General features: G+C 31.7%; 1 protein-coding gene across 6 annotated transcripts in view; it reads right to left on the reverse strand.

Annotated features, from left to right (window-relative positions):
* The window catches only part of LOC143080175 (protein naked cuticle homolog 1-like), a 71,973-nt gene that overhangs the window by 16,118 nt on the left and 39,266 nt on the right, over window positions 1–16,589 (reverse strand). For 5 of the 6 annotated variants that reach the window (XM_076255902.1, XM_076255901.1, XM_076255904.1 and 2 more), the window contains 3 exons: window positions 11,867–11,918; window positions 11,446–11,579; window positions 3,832–3,933 (listed from right to left, as the gene is read on the reverse strand). In XM_076255902.1, coding sequence (XP_076112017.1) covers window positions 3,832–3,933; window positions 11,446–11,579; window positions 11,867–11,918 — 288 coding nt within the window. Of the gene's footprint in view, window positions 1–3,831; window positions 3,934–11,445; window positions 11,580–11,866; window positions 11,919–13,361; window positions 13,544–16,589 lie in introns of those variants that run through there. The other variant, XM_076255903.1, reaches the window with a different exon arrangement.

The raw sequence follows: 16,589 nt of genomic DNA on the forward strand, positions 1-16,589 counted from the left end.
GCAAATAATTCATATTTTATCAAGGTTTTCAATAGCAACGCACATGACCACGAATGGTTATGAGTCTTTCATGAGTCAGCAGTGGTACAAATTTGCAATGATTGCAGTTCTTCTAGTTGATCGTAATTGTTCGTATTAGTTGATTGTTAGTCGTTCAAGTTGACTTTAGTACGAGCTTGTAAAAGTATGAATGGACTTGCTTCCCTGGAAAGAAAACTGAGTTTGTGTTGTACAGTACAAAAGTTATGAGACACAAATCAGACAAATGTTTACTACTACAGGGATCAATGGTGAGGTCTGACTGACCTGTCCATAGTAAATGTAAATGACTCCCACCTTCACCCCAAGTCCATGATGTCTCAGTTTGGAATAAAATGACAAGTGTTAGGGTCTAGGAAAGTGATATGCATATGTGTCGCCTATGAGATTGACCTTGTATGTCATTCAATCTTTTTTGAAATGACAAACAGGAATGAATATGGTTTAGGTATCTCAATCTTTTACAAGTTCTCAAAACACACACAAGAGGGTGTGGGGTGACCCTAGGGACTACCCCTATTTTTCATTTGATTTTTTATATTGTCCCATACATGAATATATATGGTTTATGGGTGGGGATCTCGACCGTTGTCAAGTTTTCAAACAGGAGGGGTGGGGGACCCCAGTGACTTCCCCTATATTTCATTTGATTTGTTATATTGTCCAATACATGAATATGTATGGTTGAAGGGTGGGGATCTCATCTGTTTCTAAGTTATCAAACAGGAGTGGGTAGGGTGACCCTAAGGACTCTCCCTATATTTCATTTGATTAGTTCTCATACATGAATATATATGGTTTAATTTAAAGGTGGGGATCTCGACTGTTTCCAATTTCTCAATCAGGTGACTGCAGGGACTCCCCCTATATTTCATTTAATTTAGAGTTGGGGATCCCAACTGTTTCAAAGTTCTTAAACATGAGGGGTAGGGTGACCACATGGACTTCCCCTATATTTCATTTGATTTGTTATATAGTCTTATACATGAGTATATATCATTTATATGGTAAGGGGTGATGATCTCAAATTTTTCCAAGTTCTCAAACAGGAGGGTGTACAGTGACCATAGGGACCCCCTTATAATTCATTTGATTTTTTATATTGTCCCATACATAAATATATATTGTTTAAGATTGTGGATCTCGACCGTTATAAATTCTCAAACAGAAAGGGGTAGTCAGAGTAGCCCAACGAACTCCACCTATATTTCATATGATTTGTTATATTGTCCCATACATGAATATATATGGTTTAGGGGTGGGGATCTTGATCATTACCAAGTTTTTGTCATGTTGGTCTCTTGTGGATAGTTGTCTCATTGGCAATCATACCACATCTTTTTTTTTATATAAGAAACTTCCAGCTATTTTAACTGACCTATCAAAATTGAGAAGAACCCCTTGAAATTGCAGTAATATGTTTAACTTGAAAAGCATTTAACATTCATTACCAACATTTATAACTGATAAAAAAAAATTATACTGTTACCAGGAACATATATATTGTTAGATAAAATGTTCCCAGCTGTCACATTGTATTGGATTTTGACATTAAAATTGGTGTACAAAATATTTTCTGCTTTTTCTTTCTTTTACATATATAAGTCAGGGACTTTTTTTTAATTTAAAGTAATCACTTATAAGTTATCATATATCTTTTGGTTTTAAATTCTAGTGTTTATATTTATTTACCAGGCATATATGTATTTTGTCACCTGTCTGGATTTTTGTAGTTGATAGCCAAAACCAGGGATTACCCTTATCCGCTTCCGGAATCGGATCCGATATTGTAATCTCGCGGCAGCCATTTTGTTTTCAATGTTGTTTTTGACAGATAGTGAGATACGATTTTACTCGGATTTACACATTATTTATCGGCGATTTTCTGTATAAAGCTAGCGGTTGAACAAATTGAACATCGCTGTCATGAACGGTAATGATGAAAATAAGTTTGAGATCGTTTATTAGGAAACTTCGGTAAAAATGTTTGCAAAGTTATTTTTTTTATTTTCTTTCAAGGTCCGTCGGGCGTAGCTAGTAACCAAGTAGAAAGTCCGACTGCAAAAGTGGAAGGTCGCAGACCTTGGACCACCGCTTATTTGAAACCTTGCGTCCAAATTGAAATTGAAAAGATACGAAAATTTCGTCTTCTATTTCAAAATTGCCGCCAACAGGGTGATCAGTTGAACTTATATTAATAGACTACTGACGTATATATACGTAGTTGACTACGTATTGACGACAAACAATATTCCTACGACTTTTGTAATTTGGGAAATCTTAACTACTTGTCTTTAGAGATTTTCGGCGATTAAATATTTCATACATTTGTTCTTTGACATCTTAGCCAAAAGCTCAGGGGATAATAAACTACATAAGGATTCCTAATGTGCTCTACTTCCTATGTGCAACTTCAAAACTTTTGGGAAAATCGACGATCATTTAAGGTTTTTCTGGTCATATTTTTTGTAATCCAGAATGAAAAGTATGAAAAAACTGTCCAATAAGTTATAAATAATATAGTAGCCAGCTAGATGATAACAATGGCACGTATTTCAGCATTTATTGGGTAGCACACAAATCCAGGGCGCTCGCATAAGGCAGCTTAACTGCCTAAAAAATGCTACTGAGTACTGTACAGTTGTTGTTTTTTTAACTTTGGCCCTTAGTGGGTACTTTTAATTATGATGAGTAATACAGGATATCATACAGCCTTCAACAGCCTTTTGAAGGTTGTGTATCTGGTTGGTATTGAAACACTGAATTCAATGCAGGCTGTAAGGAGGGTGCCACTGTCTTTGCACTTTAAATGCTTTTAACAACTTTTGGGGGTTGATTTTAACAACTTTTTAGGGTAGATACTTTATAAAAGTTTGAGGTTATTATAATTTCTTTTTGTCCTGAAGACCTGGATATACATTTTGATAACAGTTTACTACCTTTTAAATTGTGTAACGTTTCATGTTTAATATACAATCCAGGCTGTGCCCATGTATGATTTTTCATGTTGAATTCATATCAGTATTTCAAAGGAAGATATATACACTGAACTATTTTCATGTCTTAATTTGAACGTTTCATCTTACCGAGTTAAAAACTTCAAAGTGGGAATCAAATTGATAATTTTAATGATTTCTTAAAAAGAAATAAATTTGCTTTTAGAGGCTTTTAATAAAAGAATACCTTCCAATTTCTGTTTAAATTGAAAAATTTAAATGCTATAATTTTTCATATGATTTTTCTTGTCCAATCTTTAATATGCACCATTGCAATTTCACATCAATAAAACTCACTTTAGCAATGAAGTAATAAATTTCTTAGGCAATTAAAACACTACAGGGATCTTGATTAATAAACTGTCAGATGACAAAGAATTAGAATAAGAAATGTTGTTATAAATTAAATTAGAAATGGTTTACTGAATTAAATCACCAACCATAACTGTGACTAATTGAATTGGATATAATATATTACTGGTGCTAAAGAACTAGTAGTTGGAATATAAACTAAGAAACGGAACCAGTTTGCAAGCAGGGAATCTGTTTTTACATGTATGGATCTGCATAGAATTGGAAGTTGAATATATTTGTACGCAGTGGATCAGACTTTCTATGTTTCTGTTTACTGATTAGAACTAGACAGTACTTGAAATATTATAGAACAGGAAGATTTTAATATCCTCCTAAAACTATCACTTTGAATTGAAAATATCTTCATAAACTTTTTTAAAATTAATTATGACAGTGTAACCCTTCACTTCTTTTAAAATGTAGCCATAACAACTGTAAATACCTCTTTTGTTACTTTGCCTTGCCCATCGAAATCATACAGAGTAAAAGACCATTCCTGTTTGTTCTTCTCTGTACTTTCAAACTGTACACCACATTCAAACTCCTAAAAGATGAATAAATGTTGATGTGTTTCTGAAAAGTAACTGGAAATAATTGCTTATTTAAGTATGTTATACATATATTTTGAATATTATGGGTACCCCATGTCCTTTGTTTTTCTATTATGTCTTACATTTAAGTATAGCAGTAAGTTAACAAATTTTCATTGTCATTTACAATATAAATCATAGTGCTTGTAAGCACTGAAAGGTAACAATTGTGTTACTTTATCAGTGGGAAGCAAAGTTAAATATTGCTTTGTCAATAATTAGCATTGGTTGAATCAACTGGTTGTAGTTGATTCAACTACAATTATGGACAATGGGAGATAACTCTAATTTGTAAAGATAACTTTAACAACGACATCACTTATATTTTTAGAACAGATATAAGATTCCTGCACCTTGCAAATGTTATGTTATTTTCTTGACAGATGTAAATGTTCATGGATAGGATTGTATAACATTCTATAATCAATGCACTATATTTTGTGTATCAAAAAGGTAGTGATTAGCCTTGGAAGATTTAGATATCAAGTCAGTAACAGAGGGTTTTGATTGCATTTCATGTAATCTTCACCCAAAAATAAATATCATTTTAGTATCCTACTACATGTTCTAGTAGTAACTATCGTGGAGTAGTAATATATATTAAGTTAGCTTAATCGTTCTTGCTATAGTTTAATAGTTGCAAAACACATCTAAGAGATATTGCGATCTTTAGGGAAAAGTACACATAGCTCTCAGACATTGATTAACTAGCACATGGTAATTTCCTCTGAATAAAAAGTGTGAGAGAAGTACTATTTTAACTATACTGATAAATCACAAAGTGAATGGAATATGGGATTAAATGAGTTTTACTGAAGTAAAGCTTTGATGTCATCCCCTAGAGAATAATTGACCACTTTGTTCTTGTCCCAGACCTACTATTTTATTCATTTCATCATAAAACCATGGTAATTTCTAAATAACTTTCAATTTCACACCCTCCTATCAGAAGAAGATCAAGTGATTGGCTTGAGGTTCTACTAATAAATCTTCAATGAAATCAACACAGATCTGAAGAATTCAAACATAGCATCTACACAAATCAATCCCTTATCAATCACTCAGGTGAGACAGATCAAAGGGTCCCACCTGTCATTAATGATCATTGCTATATAAATATTTTCTTTGTAGTGGTGAAAACTCCAATCAGTGTAAAATGTGCCCATAAGGTGTAAATGGATTAATTAAGAATATTACTTGCTACCAGAAACATTAGTCTATATACTAGCAATGGAGTGCACCTCACTTATTTCAAGAGGACGAATTGTAATTATTGACAACATCGTTACAATACACCTTTAAAGTTTAATTTTTATAGTTTTTATTAAAACTCCTTAGGCTTTCGGTTTAAGATATGTGTTTAATGTTCACTTGACAGATACAATTTATCTGCATTCAACTTCACAAATGTGATGGTCAAAATGGTCCAAATCAGAAACTTAATCAATTCATCTTCTTGAACAATTCAAACTAGAGGCTCTAAAGAGCCTGTGTCGCTCACCTTGGTCTATGTGAATATTAAACAATGGACACAGATGGATTCATGACAAAATTGTGTTTTGGTGATGGTGATGTGTTTGTAGATCTTACTTTACTAAACATTCTTGCTGCTTACAATTATCTCTATCTATAACAGTACTTTCTGTGGAAAATGTTATTGAAAATCTTCAAATTTTAAGAAAATTGTTAAAAATTGACTATGAAGGGCAATAACTCCTTAGGGGGTCAATTGACTATTTTGGTCATAGTGACTTATTTTTTAGTTCTTACTTTGCTGTACATTATTGCTGTTTACAGTTTATCTCTATCTATAATAATATACAAGATAACAAAAAAAAACAGCAAAATTTCCTCAAAATTACCAATTCAGGGGCAGCAACCTAACAACCAATTATCCGATTCATCTGAAAATTCCAGGGCAGATAGATCGTGACCTGATCAACAATTTTACTTCCTGTCAGATTTGCTCTAAATGCTTTGGTTTTTGAGTTATAAGCCAAAAACTGCATTTTACCCCTATGTTCTATTTTTAGTCATGGCGGCCATCTTGGTTGGTTTGCAGGGTCACCGGACACATTTTTTAAACTAGATACCCCAATGATGATTATGGCCAAGTTTGGTTAAATTTGGCCCAGTAGTTTCAGAGAAGAAGATTTTTCTAAAAGATTACTAAGATTTACGAAAAATGGTTAAAACTTGACTATAAAGGGCAATAACTCCTAAAGTGGTCAACTGACCATTTTGGTCATGTTGACTTATTTGTAGATCTTACTTTGCTGAACATTATTGCTGTTTACAGTTTATCTCTATCTATAATAATATTCAAGATAATAACCAAAAACAGCAAAATTTCCTTAAAATTATCAATTCAGGGGCAGCAACCAAACAACGGGTTGTTCGATTCATCTGAAAATTTCAGGGCAGATAGATCTTGACCTGATTAACAATTTTACCGCGTCAGATTTGCTCTAAATGCTTTGGTTTTTGAGTTATAAGCCAAAAACTGCATTTTACCCCTATGTTCTATTTTTAGCCATGGCGGCCATCTTGGTTGGTTGGCCGGATCACGCCACACATTTTTTAAACTAGATACCCCAATGATGATTGTGGCCAAGTTTGGATTAATTTGTCCCAGTAGTTTCAGAGGAGAAGATTTTTGTAAAAGATAACTAAGATTTACGAAAAATGGTTAAAAATGGACTAAAAAGGGCAATAACTCCTAAAGGGGTCAACTGACCATTTCGGTCACGTTGACTTATTTGTAAATCTTACTTTGCTGAACATTATTGCTGTTTACAGTTTATCTCTATCTATAATAAAATTCAAGATAATAACCAAAAACAGCAAAATTTCCTTAAAATTATCAATTCAGGGGCAGCAACCCAACAAGGGGTTGTCCGATTCATCTGAAAATTTCAGCGCAGATAGATCTTGACCTGATAAACAATTTTACCCCATGTCAGATTTGCTCTAAATGCTTTGGTTTTTGAGTTATAAGCCAAAAACTGCATTTTACCCCTATGTTCTATTTTTAGCCATGGCGGCCATCTTGGTTGGTTGGCCGGGTCACGCCACACATTTTTTAAACTAGATACCCCAATGATGATTGTGGCCAAGTTTGGTTTAATTTGGCCCAGTAGTTTCAGAGGAGAAGATTTTTGTAAAAGTTAACGACGACGGACGACGACGACGGACGACGGACGACGGACGACGGACGCCGGACGCAAAGTGATGGGAAAAGCTCACTTGGCCCTTCGGGCCAGGTGAGCTAAAAAACTTCAAGTCATGATAACAATAATTATTGTAGTTAATCAAATGTTCTGCTGTTGTTTTTTTCATGGTCGGGTTGTTGTCTCTTTGGCACATTCCCCATTTCCATTCTCAATTTTATTATATTAATCAACTTTCCAATTGATAAATGGCACTTCTAATGAATATGAGTCATTTTGATATATACCGGTATTTGGAACTAAATGGCTCCCCCTAAAAAACCTGCTTAATTTTCAAGATTTGCTGATGTAACAAACATGATGAAAACAGATATATATACCGACTGACTAATTTTTATGCAAATAACCATGTAGAGTGATACATTAAATATTTCAAGCCAAAAACTCAGCAAAAAAACTTCCTGCTCATGGCAGACATGATTTGGGAAAGTACATTTGAAAAACAATACCCAAAAGAGGACAAATCACAAATAATTGATTCATTATTTTCACCATATCATAAATAAATTATCAACAATTTATTATATCTTAGCATTGCCGCTCTGTTGTTATTGCCATCAAAGATCTATAACAATTAAACTTCTGTTTCTATTAAGGATAAAAAGACTGGCGGTATGCTTTTGATGCCCACTCCATTTCTTTGATCCTGGAATATGATAAAAACAATAGCCTACCAATGATAAATATTGTACATATAAAACTAACATTATGGTCCTGTTTATATTTTTGATGTTTTGATCATCAAACGGAAATTGTTATTTCTGATCATCAAAAGATCATCAATGACTGACCATTAATGTGTCAAAGTGACCACATTATTCAAGTAAAAATATACTGGTCAAACTCGGTCAGCTTAAGTTGTCCTTGTCAAGAATGGACTATAAGAGAAATATTTGGAGGACAAAAAAGGGGTAATGCATCAACAAATCAAATTTTCAAAACAAATAACAATAATTGCCAGTCAAATATTTACATACAGAGCAAAAACATGTAGGTCAGCTCCCACTATCCACTTGCAAATTTTTTTCTCCCAAAATTTGCCTTTATATTATCTTTAAGCAGTTTAGTCCCTTTTGTTTTATGAAGTCAATAGATTAAAACATCAGTGGTAATTTGAACCTGGTTTTGCTTCCAACTGATCCTCTTGGACAATTGAATTAAGGTTTAAAATGTTTCATTTCTAACAGAACAGTGTTAATAGCTGGACATCAAAGGTCGAGGGTCAACAGACAGCCTGACTATATACTACTAAGGGCATTAAGTGTAACTACTAAATTGATGGACAATTTATGTATTGTTTATTGTTTACAAATATCTACATGAGAAATAAAAGCCTTCCTGTGATGTTTACCTATATGGTCAAATGTCATAGAGGTGTAACAGTGTGATGAAAGTTTTATAGTTTTGTTTTATTATTATGGGAGGGGCATAACTTATCAAGCTTCAATTTTTAAGCAAATGACCAGTAAAAAGGGTCATTTTTATTAGTATCCAAGTTAAGATAGAAAAAAAAACCAACAATAACAATACACAAGCTAGGACTCACCAACTTTGTCAAAGATTATAAAGACCTCAGTCAATTAATGCTTAGTATAACAGTTTAAAGGAATGAGAACTTTCAATAAAAATTTATGCATATTTTAAGGTGTGAAAATACAAAACGTAAACAGGAATTATGTCACAACAAATAATTAAATATACATCATGTGATTTTGGTAAACTTTCAAATTATTGGACAATCTATATATACAGAGTGTTTGCAAGAACCAGAACCACATCTCTCACATAAAATATCTACTTCATACTTGCATGCCCCCACATAATTTCCCAGTCATAAAATGTGTCAAAATTATACTTTTTTTTTCTCTTTTTTGTTGAAAATTATGTTTCAACAATCCTTCAACCGTTAAATTTTAGTGCATATTTAAAAGAACTAACTGTTTAAACTTTGCACATACTTTCAATTATTTTTCATAAATATCACTAGAATTTATAATATACTTAAAAATTTCACGGACAAATACAATTTTTACAACTATTAAATTTTAGTAAGTAAATGAACTCAAAAACACCTATAGAAAATTTAATAATAAACTGAATTTATAGACGATCTAAGTAGGATCTATGTTCATTCTTTTGAAAGTTATACTTTTTGTTTAATGACATCTGCCTCAATGGAAAGTTATTGCCTATTCATTAATTATTCTGTGTTATCTACTAGAACCACTATGTACCATCTACCCTTCTTACTTGTACCAACCCACATCCATCGGTATGTTCTCAACAGATGTCTCAGAAGTCAAGTAGATATTCACGCACCACCTCACCTATGAACGGAACTCAAAAGGAAATATTGATCAAACGGACTCCACAATGAAGCATTAAATTATCCTATAAATACCATTACTGTAAAACATTCTTTTTTCTCTCTCTCTCTTTTTATTTACACCTGTTTTAGCCATCGTTATAAATCTGCGCTTTTCTGAGAGTACAAATATATACTGAATGCATCTGAAAGCTTTTGAAACTTCTTGATCATTTGCTTTCACATCTCTCTTTCATCAAATAAACTGAGTATCTTTTAAAACATTGTAGATAAAAGAAATGGGTTTTTCATTACACCCTAAAGATGGCATATAAAGCTTAATGGAACATGATACAAATTTCACTTCAAAGTACAAAATTGTATTTAACAAGTTTGTTTACCTACCGATCGTAATGGAATATATTTAAATTGATTCCGATATATTTTTCCCCTATTACCCATTAAACATTAAATCTCCCTTTGATTCAGAGAAGTTCTTTTTAATAAAGGTTTATTTATACTTTTATTTACTTCTGAGCGGTTTCTGTTTTTACAAAGTAAATCACAAAAGGTCATGATCACAATGACCTAATTTGTAAATCATGCATAGACAAAAAATGTGATAACCATTAATTTGTGTATTTTAACCACAGGAATTCGTTCTAGGTCGGAAACTTTTTGATGCATTTCTGAGTATGTCATTTTATATCTTCAACAACAAAAGGACAATGGTGTATCAACATTTACAATTATTTTTAGCTCAAAGGGTAACGCTGAACATCTGCAGTGCTCAATCCAGATTTTATGTCATTTTGTATCCCATGAATGCTCTGATAGGACTGAATTAATGTTCAACGGGAAAAGATATCTGACCTTGCAATTAAGCTCTTCCTACATGTCCTATTGCTAATAGTATATATACTATTTTAGGTTACTGACTGAAATTTGATGGAGACTGCAGGATGGGAAAGGGGAGCTGTACAATGCACACAAGATAAAATTAAAGTCCAAAGTAATTTTGCTACTGTAACTTTTGACTTCTGACCTTAAAAAATGTTATAAATTTCTCCCCAAGCAAATCATTACATATAGTTATCAGTATTTGATGAAGACTTCTTCCAAATTGGAGCTTTAAAATTGCAAATGCTTTACTATACTGAGGGGTGTCAATTGAATACTGACTTTTGACCTTCAAATTTGAAATGTCATACCATTTAAGCTCTACTCATGTGAATAGTTGACAAAGATTTGATGCAATACTCAGGATACTAACCACCAGACAAAACAGTAAAACTATTTCTTATCTAAATTATCAATATAGAATCATATTCAAAACAGTGTAGCTGTGGCCCATGATTCACGACCTTAAATTATCCCATTGACTGGGGCAGATTAGGTGAAGTTTGTCTGTAACGACTACTGCTCACTATGTACTTGTTAAAGACACTTAAAATGTGGGGTCACAAAAGGTTCTCAACACCTAAATAAAGTAATTAGAAAATCTAATCAGGAATAACACGACATTTTGATTTGTATCAATAATATAAATCAAAACATAAAGTTATTTCTGATTCATTTTTCGAATTATTTTAATATTAAAGGCGTTAAGAACCTTTGGTGACCCCACAGTTTAAATTCTATAATAAGTAAGTAGTAAGCAGTGGTCATTACAGACAAACCTTCACAGACAATGGGATAATTTAAGGTCGTCAATCAATGGCCACAGCTACACTGTTTTGAATATGATTCTATATATGAGGTGTCCTGTACAAGTACATTTAACCTTTGAAGTATTATATATTCATCTTACTTCCATGATTGAAATGACAACATATCTGTCAAAACTGGATATAACAAACACGGGGGTAATTTTGATCACAGTACCCAACATGGCCTAAAATTAACTTCTTCTGTGATGAATCTGTTCATACCTCAATACTTAATCGATTGTCTGTTTCTGTTCCTGTCTTGTCTTTTTCCTCTGACTGATCAGGTTTTTCCAGGTTGTTGTCCAATGTTAGTAACTTGTTGTTGTGTGACTCCATCTTTGGAGGAGGTAGCTCCACTGTTAAAATATGACATTTAACTAAACATTTATTATTTAAAATAGCAAAGGTAAAGTGACAAATACATTTTTTAGAAGTCTTTTAAATAAAACGTAGTAATTCAAATTGCCAAACTAAAACATTTACATGAAGTCTTAATTTAAATTTTAAAAAAAATTTAACACATATTTTCAGTTTGAAAACTACGTACATCATGTATATAATTTTATAAGTTTTTTCAAACACATAAAACTTTAAAAATTTGTCACCTTTCCAAACCTGATAATTAAAAGTACATATATCTTACCCCTCAGAGGCACACTTTCCCCTCCTTTATCCTCCAGACTGACAGACAATTCCTGGAATTAGAAAAATTCAACTGAAAATCAAAAAGTTATGTTACATCTAACAAGCTCCCATCAAAAATCTTCTCATCATTGTCAGGCCTATCAATCTTCAGATCGCTTTTTATAGATCTTAAAAATATCAATTAGTCAAAATGTTTTTGACTCAGCTGTTTCCCTGAATCACCATCTAGAGAGATGAGTAACAAATTACCTACAGCTATTGATATTTATTGATTTTCAATTTACCTGATCCACCCTTTTTTTAATATCAATTATATTCAATTACTCAAGTAATTAACAAGTTCATATTTCCTCCCATTGATTTAATGATTTGTTCTTTAATTGTACCTCAGGAATCTGCTACATAGCAGGTGCTGCCAAATTTTTGTTTTTTCTTCAATTTTTTTATTAGATGAACTTTCGAGTTCCATCTGACAGACAAACACTACTGTTCATCACTTCTGATGTGTAAGTGATCATTAAAATTCAAGTTTCATCCTAATTACCAACATAAATCAACATTATATTGGTGGTCTTTTCAATTCAAAGAAACTTAAAAACAACAAAACATAAGTATATTTATTCAAATTTCTAAACACCATTCTTATGATAAGTGCAACAAGAACGCAAAGGTAAACAAGATAAAACTGTTTTCTTCAAAATCTTGCAAATTGCAGGTTTTACTGTGGTATCATCCAACAACCTGTGCAAAGGATAGAACTTTTAAAGTCCTTATAGAAACCTAATGTATTTATTTATCCATAATTGACAAATGATTTTCCCCTTCAAATCTCAGCCATAATAAAAAAAAATAACCTCATTTAATTGCTTCATGTTTATTAACCTTATTATTATAAAACTACATTTCATTTATTTTCAAAATGTTTATCTTACATATGGTATTAGCACAATATGGTTTTCTGCAAATTCATAAAGCTCCCTAAACGTACATATTTATATAAGCTTTGAAGTATTGATGCAGCTATAAACATGATAAAATGCTGATCTTTAACTAATTATTATAAACTGAGAAATAGAATGAAATGTCTTTATCCGCAGATGAAAATAAATATTTCACTGGAGTTAAAGTGAAAAACCTCTAAACAGATTCAATCTGATATTTATATATTATAAATCATTTGTTATAAACTCCAAACAGGAAAAATCTATTTTATTTTGTTTAAAATCTTATAATAGTCACTGAGAATCCACTGAATATTCATTTAACAATTTGATGATTTTATATGCAAAATGAGTCCCATTAAATTCCCCTTTATTATTAGACAGAAGCAGGTGTAGGTTGTCCTACAAATTGAACATCTGCACACCTTTCCTAACTTTATATCTTACAGAAATATCACTAGCAAATTCAGAAAAAAAATATAAAGTTCACAATTATTTTTCTGACAAAAAAAACCCAACTATTGTATTGTAGTAATATAAATATTAACAAACCTTTTTGAAAAGATCTAAATCCAACATTTTTATATTACACAGACTTCCAAATTATTTCCAAACACAAATGACTACTCCAACCAGATTAACACTATACACCAGAGTGAATCTAACAATAAAATGTACATCTAGTATTCTGCCAATCACTCTGGGGATGTCATTTCCAGATCAATAAATTTGTCACAACATTCTCAACACTTTCTCACTATCTTCATAGTATTTTCATTGATCAAAGTTAAAGGGGGCATCTCAAAGTGTACAATGTTTATTAAATACAACTATTTAGACAATCTGGCATTTAATATTCATTTTTTCTTACATAATGTTTTATTGAAGCTAATTATACACCCTATAAATCTATTGTCCTCCTTTAACCTCTTAAGTCTTTATAATCCCTTAAGGTTATTTTTAACAATGTTACAACAATTTAAAGTAAACAACTTGTTTGTTTTTTTAAGTTCTTTTACTATTATTCTGAGAAGTATGTTTGCAGTACTACAAAAAGGTCATTGCTTTCTGCTAACACAGAAAAACGCAAATTATCCATGAATTGATGCTAATTGTGCAGTAATTTGGTGAAATAATTGCTGGCTGTTCACACTTCTAGCTCAGATAACAAATCTAGATCAATACAGTGTAGAATTATTGCATTTGTTTATAATGGTTTTTGTTATTTCTGATGCATCAATACTGAATTACCTCATCTGCAGAAAAACAAAACAAAGCTAAAGAGCCAGTTCACATATGAAGGCTACTGTGTTAGGACAGAATAGGTGAACCTTGAACCTGCAAGACAGAGTTACACTTTGGGATCAATCTAAGGACAATTGATCCTCATTACTTTTATTTGCAGAATCCAGTTTTGAAATTATGTTATTTCACAATAGCAATTGCCATCACATTGTTATTGGTGTTAAAGATATTTAAATCATTTAAAACTGAAACTATAGTCCCAGTTTAAAATGAACAAAATTATTCAAACTCGTAAAACTTTTAATTCCTAAGTCTATAAGCAGAACAAAATAGGAAACATAACCCTTGTTAAAAAATGGTTCAGATATTATTACATGTCCTAGAACTGACTTAATATGGCACTTTTGTATATTCCCATAAAACCTCCAAACCAGTTTTTGGCAGGCGACTACTAATGCCTTAAGGGAGACAACTCTGAAGTTACAGCATAAAACATGGCACTTATGTCATGTAAGAAGGTATAAACACAAGTTCCAAGTGATGAAATGAATGAATATTGACTGTTAATGACTGACCATATATATGTCATATTGTATAAGTTATGGTCAGCCATGACCCACAGGGGAGATGTACACATTATACAACTGTAAAAACATTTTTTAAAACATTATATATAACAAGGTATTTCAGGTATCTTTTTCTTTAAACCTATTACATGTACATCACTCACTAATAAATAGAGAGAAAAATTGAATTCAGGTTGACAATTACATGTAATGTGAAAAATATTAAAATTATATATATCTATTAAAATTTACAAATCAATCGAAAATTTGAAATTTAAAACTATGAATAAAATTTGGTTTTGTTAAATTTTTCTTTAACTCTAAATTATCAAGATTGACAATTTTATCAAAATGTGAATAATAATAATTTAATTTCTTTTCAAAGTTAAGTGACCCCATTAAGAACTGCAATCAGAAAACAAACATTAAACCATTTAAATAATTCTTACATATGTATAATGAAATTGACATTTTGTTATGTGCATGTATTTTTTTTAATTTAAAATTGACATCACTATAACATGCTGCAAAAATTGTGAAATCAAATTAACATACAGAAATATTAAAAGAGTTAATTTAATAATATGCAAAATTATGAATATAAGGAGTTTATCAGTCATCCTGCAAGCAATAAACCATTTAAAAAATCTTCCCTTATTAGGTGAATAAAACTATGATAGAATTCTGATTTCCCTATGGAGTCACCTTTTATCATTATCGCAATATCAATTTTCTTTTTTTTTTTATGTTTTCACATACTTAGCGGAACTTTGAGCAGTCCAATACTACAAGAACGTAATTGAGTTGGGAGTTCATTTCAAACACGTAGTAATTCTGTTATATGGTCCACATCTGTTTGAAGTCTATGCGCTTTCTGTGATGAAAGAGAATTTTAGATCAAAAGTACAGGAAAACTAACTTATTATTACTTATCTGAAATGTTGATATGTTCTGATGTTAAAAAAAATCAAAGCGACTAGTCCAGTGGCACACCCATCCATGTTTGTAGTTCCCTGATATATACATTCCCTTAAGTAGACTTCAAATGGAATAAATTGTAAATCTATAATTATATCAACGTCTGCATCATTGGTCAAAGGGTTGACACTGTAAGTAAATTCTGTCACTTTTGATTATCAAAGAGAGATAACTCTTAATATGATCAACAAGGGAGCTTTCTTCTTAATAAAATAACAATAATGAAAGTAAAAACACAGTAAAAATTGAAGTGTTATTAGGGTTTATTTAGTTGGTTTTGCAATCTAAAATTTGCCATGTGTGAAGTTTTATACATTGATGAAAACAACTGATTAACTCATACAGGAGAAAAAATAGTATAGTGACGTCTTGAGTCTAATAACTCATGAAGAGTGTATGAAGAACTCATCCAGTGGATTATAAATTTCCCCGAACTTTCAATCACATCTCTTGAGTACACTGGATGGAAGAGGGCACAGGAGCATGCCAGTTATTGTTGTTATAATTTGTATTTGTCACAAGCATCTTGTTTAGTATATGACAATAAAGAATTAAAATTATTAATTGATTAGTAGATCAAGTTCAATTTGAACAGTGGCGGATCCAGTGGGGAGGGGGGGGTCCGGGGGGTTCGAACCCCCCTTTTTTTGGCCGATCAATGCATTTGAATAGAGCATATAGTTGGAACCCCCCCTTTTTAAAATGGCTGGATCCGCCACTGTTGAAGACATGATTAAACCATTTCACCATTAATAATGGACAATGTACCACCTTTGAAAACCTTTCAAAAGCAAAACACTGTCTATAATTAGCCTTAAAAGGTTTAAATCAATCTTCTGCATTATAAATTTCCAAGCGAAACAGAGTTTTTATCTCTTTAATTAACACATAGCCCATTCATTTTATTTGAAACACTAAACTTTTTTTTAATATGTTATTACCATGAATTTTGAATAACTAAACAGCTTCTTCCATTATCATTATACCCTAT

Source organism: Mytilus galloprovincialis, chromosome 6 (assembly GCF_965363235.1).
Source record: "Mytilus galloprovincialis chromosome 6, xbMytGall1.hap1.1, whole genome shotgun sequence".
In the NCBI taxonomy this organism is placed as follows: domain Eukaryota; kingdom Metazoa; phylum Mollusca; class Bivalvia; order Mytilida; family Mytilidae; genus Mytilus; species Mytilus galloprovincialis.